Source organism: Bactrocera dorsalis, chromosome 2 (genome assembly GCF_023373825.1).
Source record: "Bactrocera dorsalis isolate Fly_Bdor chromosome 2, ASM2337382v1, whole genome shotgun sequence".
In the NCBI taxonomy this organism is placed as follows: domain Eukaryota; kingdom Metazoa; phylum Arthropoda; class Insecta; order Diptera; family Tephritidae; genus Bactrocera; species Bactrocera dorsalis.
Window position 1 is genome coordinate 23,926,570 of NC_064304.1, and position 4,255 is coordinate 23,930,824.

The 4,255-nt window shown below is 39.9% G+C and overlaps 2 protein-coding genes across 3 annotated transcripts; both read left to right on the plus strand.

Annotated features, from left to right (window-relative positions):
* Positions 1 to 558: 558 nt before the first annotated feature.
* Positions 559 to 2,007, plus strand: LOC105231017 (uncharacterized). 2 transcript variants are annotated; one of them, XM_011212096.4, is made up of 3 exons: positions 559 to 606; positions 793 to 1,131; positions 1,190 to 2,007. In XM_011212096.4, exons 2-3 carry the CDS (start codon positions 820 to 822, stop codon positions 1,949 to 1,951), a joined length of 1,074 nt encoding a protein of 357 aa, XP_011210398.2. In that variant the 5' UTR covers positions 559 to 606; positions 793 to 819; the 3' UTR covers positions 1,952 to 2,007. The 2 variants fall into 2 exon arrangements, with proteins under 2 accessions (XP_011210398.2, XP_049306501.1); XM_049450544.1 differs by lacking the exon at positions 559 to 606 and having other exon boundaries at positions 616 to 1,131.
* A 610-nt stretch (positions 2,008 to 2,617) lies between these two features.
* LOC105231018 (uncharacterized) lies at positions 2,618 to 3,912 on the plus strand. Its single transcript, XM_011212097.4, has 2 exons — positions 2,618 to 3,002; positions 3,064 to 3,912. The coding sequence occupies exons 1-2, from the start codon at positions 2,715 to 2,717 to the stop codon at positions 3,784 to 3,786; spliced, it is 1,011 nt and encodes a 336-aa protein (XP_011210399.2). The 5' UTR covers positions 2,618 to 2,714; the 3' UTR covers positions 3,787 to 3,912.
* The last annotated feature ends 343 nt before the right edge of the window (positions 3,913 to 4,255 follow it).

Consider the following 4,255-nt stretch of genomic DNA (forward strand, 5'->3'; position numbering starts at 1 on the left):
CCAAGGCTTTTGACCTCTTAGACGATAATATTCAACGCGTTATTGCTGCCATACGGTCCCATGGTGGAAGACTACTTTCAAGCAAGAATCGCTGCCGTGGAGGTAGATCTACAGTTCCGTAGCGGTGGCTCCTTAAAATGAGGGACTGCCGAATCCAATATTACAGTGGCGATACTGTTGCGGAAAGTTCGTCTTGTCTCACTGACCGTGTGCTCGAAATAATTTAAGCGGTGCCTTTACTTGGTAGTGACCTCGAATTACTTTTTGAACGGACTAGTTAGGTACCAGACCACATGTGAGATGCAGAAATTGCAAGACCTAAAGCCCCGTCATCAGAAAAAATAAGACCAGACCGTCATATAACCTAAAATAATCAATTATCATTCTTAGAAGAGCTTACGAAAATACTTTATACAGTTTTAACCTCCAGTCGTCAGCGCCGTCTATAGATATCGTTTAATAGCGTACCAAATACAATCATAAAACCATTTTAGAAATCATTGCTTATGGATCACCCAGTAATATTCGAAACGTTTTCAATTCCGTTATTCCACAAATCAGCCATTATGTTATTTATTTTTTTATTTCAGCACGCAGATAGCAAACGTAAGCAAATACGAACGAGTTTTCTATCAAATTTTACAGACTTTTTTATATTTTTTTTTAAATACAACTTATTTTCACAAAAATATAAGCAATTGCATATAATTTGTATTGATCAACAAATCTCATGTGATTACAAGTCAACGTTGGAAAATTTTATAATAATAATTTTTATAAAAATTTATTCAGCAAGAAAATTGAACTTGAGCTTCGACCATGAGGCAAAGCAGTTCCTTGCATAAGCGCGGCTATTTTCATCTATCGGATGAGAAGTTTGTTAGAAGAAAACCGAAAAAGAAGGAATCCCACTCAGAGCTGCAAACATATCAATTCAAACCTTATACCGTTTGCATGAAACCAGCGGAATTCCGAGTACACGAACTGCCGATCGAGTTTAAAGTCACGCCCGATACGCTGCTCAATTTGGCCTCGAAGGTAGTGGACGCGTTGCCACTGCCGAAAATTTACGACTGGACGAATGCGGATTGCTGTAAGTGGATGCGGGAATATGGTTATCCAGAATATCAGGTGTGGTAAATATTCAAAAAAAAATTGTGCACAAAAATCATGTGAACTCTACTTTTAGAACACATTACGTGTAAATCTAATAACGGGACGTAAGCTCTTGCTACTGGACGCGCAAGCGCTGGTGGCGATAAATATAAAAATCTTCAGTCACATTCAACACATTGCCGCTGGCATTCGAGAGCTATTCTGGTTCGAGATGACAAAGTTTCTGCGCAGCATCTCGCTACCGCCACAATACTACTATGAAATGTACAAATTATTCAAGGTCAAAACCGGTTACCGTTACGACAACACGCGACGTACTGATCTCTGGCGTCAACTGCAAATGTTGCGCAAAAATGATCAGCCTGCAACGCACTGGGACTTACTCGAACGCTGGCTGCAGCTCAAACCGGCTACTGTAGAGCTAATAGGCGGTGTACGTCGTCGAAATCTTTATCGCTGTGCAGTGCCTTGTCAAGAAACCGCGGACTCGGCATTATCTGTAATTAATTTTTGCAAGTGTGACTCGATTTGCACGTGTGAATGGGCAGAAATTAGTTACAAGAAACCGACAGTGTTAACGGTACTGCGTGCGCATCGTGTTTCAGCGATTGATAATCGTATGAGCACTTGCAAGACCTGTCTGCCGCCCTGCACATGTCACTGGCCGAGCAGGTATTTCAAATCCAACGATCTGCTGCAATGCTTGAAGAGAAACTTCCCGGTTAAATATGGTGCCGATGTCAGAACAAGATCAACTTATGGTTCGAATGCTTATAGGGCGAGTTTTGCAAGTTATAGTAGTAACACCACTTCGGTGCGTTTGCTCACGCTTTAAGTGGGACTTGTAATAACAAAGAAATTATGATGAAATAAATGTCCAAACTCGTTTTGTCAGTGTAATTTCTTTAACTTTTTAAAATGCAACTTGTCACTAAACAAAAAACCGAGGTGATGCGTATATATTCCTCCAAGAAAGAGTGGACGAATTATTCTCTTCCGGTTTACAAAATTTTATTGAGATATCTCAAATGGGCAAACTATATTTATGAACAGCTTTCAGAGGCAAAGACGGCGTCAGAAAATCAGTAAATACGTCCTTGCAAGATCTTAGGAGATTAGCCTATTTAGGAAGGCATCATATCTGCAAACTGTAGTTAGGAACATCTTTCAGAGTCTAAGTTGGCTTCAGAAAATCAGTAAATACCCATATCATCCTTCTAAGCTCGTAGGAGGTAAGCCTATTTAGAAAGTCGAGGTCTCTGAGAGGCCTTTGGTAGTATTAATTATATTCGTCTTAGAATGAGTACATTTATTTCTAGTTATCTAGCAGAATGTATAAGGAGATTTGTTGGACGAACGGTTCGAAACGTACCCTCAACTAAAATAAAACACTGAAAATACCATCCTCCCCCAAACTAAAGCTTGAAACAAAAACTTCCAACACTGTATAAGGTGTAAGTTTGTAATTGACAGCAGAACTTTCAAATTTGAAAGTCAAAAGTCATAATATAAAACTTGTTACTTTTATTATTTATATTAAGATTTACACACACATTTTTTATTGCAATTTTTACTTGGCAAAGTAAAAGCTTTACGGGATGCGTGAGATCTTTGCGCGTGCGGACGAAAAATTCGTTAAGGAACAACACAGTGGACACAACCAGAACAATCCACTAAGGATCTACAAATTCAGGTCGAGTGAGTTTTTGCGTATCGAAAAGGGGTTTGATAAGAACGCGTTGCCGATAGTCTTCAAAGTTTCGCCCGACAGTCTTCTCAATCTCTGCATAAAGCTCATAGATGCATTGCCCTTGCCGTCGGTGTATAAGTGGACGACGTTGGAGGTCTGCAAATGGATACGCCAATATGGTTACCCTCAGTATATGGTAAGCCCGAAATTGTTTCATCGTAATTTTTGTATCGTTTTTGCTACCGCTTCGTTTGCAGAACACATTTCATGTCAATCTTATAACCGGTCAGAAACTATTGTTACTCGATGCTCAAGCGTTGAGCGCCATGAATATTAAAAATTTCGCAGATATTAAGCATATCGCTTACGGTATACGGGGACTCTTCTTCTACGAAATGACCAAGTATATACGCAGCATTTCGCTACCGCCCGAGTACTATTACGAATTGTATAAATTATTTGAGACGAAAAGTGGACGCAAATATCAGGATGTACGCCGTTCGGATCTCTGGCGTCGCATGCAATTGCTGCGCGAGAATAGTCCAAATTATTCGCACTGGGATCTGCTTGAACGTTGGCTGGCACGCAAGCGCGAACATACCGAACTCTTTGGTGGCGTCAAGCGTTATCGTCTCTACAAATGCTTGCCGGAAAAACCAGCGCAATCGGAACAAATTCTGCCGGCGAATCCTTGTTATTGTATGCCACCGTGTTCCTGCTTTTGGACTGAGGATCGGCATTTGCAAGCGCCGACGGTATTCTCGTTACTCGCACCGGTTCGTAAGGCAGACCCTACTGTTACGAAAGAACGTTGTCGAAACTGCGCGCCGCCGTGCACGTGTCATTGGCCTTCACATTTCTATAAATTTGACATAATATTGTCATGTCTGCGGGAGAATTTGCCAAACAAATACGGTGAACGGGAAGTGGCGCGTCGAAGACAATCCAGAACACTATTTACTTCATCGTTTCTGGATTGATAGCCGAGGACTTACGACGATCCTACTCATAACATATTTATGCGCATACATATGTACCTATGTAAAAGAGCAGATGTTAACGATGCCATGATATGTAAAAATATAAAATAAATGTAAAACAAAGTTAGAAAATTTCAGGTTTTTTTTTATCTAATGAGCGAAAGAAGGATGGAATCTTAACTAAACTTCTTAATAAAGTTTTTGGTAAAGTGTGTCATAGTCTGGCTATGGACTTAACCACTTATTTATATTGAATTTGACACTTGAAAGATTTTCCTAAAATTGTATTCAGTGCTTATAGTGAGGGTGCTGAAAGTCTGTCCAGACATTGATCGTTCATTGGTGCCAAAAATTAAGCTCTCCGATAGAGAAAAATACTAACACTGCAGCTTTTATCAATGATATATATTTTGTATACTAAATCTGAGAAAGTAGCCGGACAATGATTCGCATCCAACGAAAAACATTT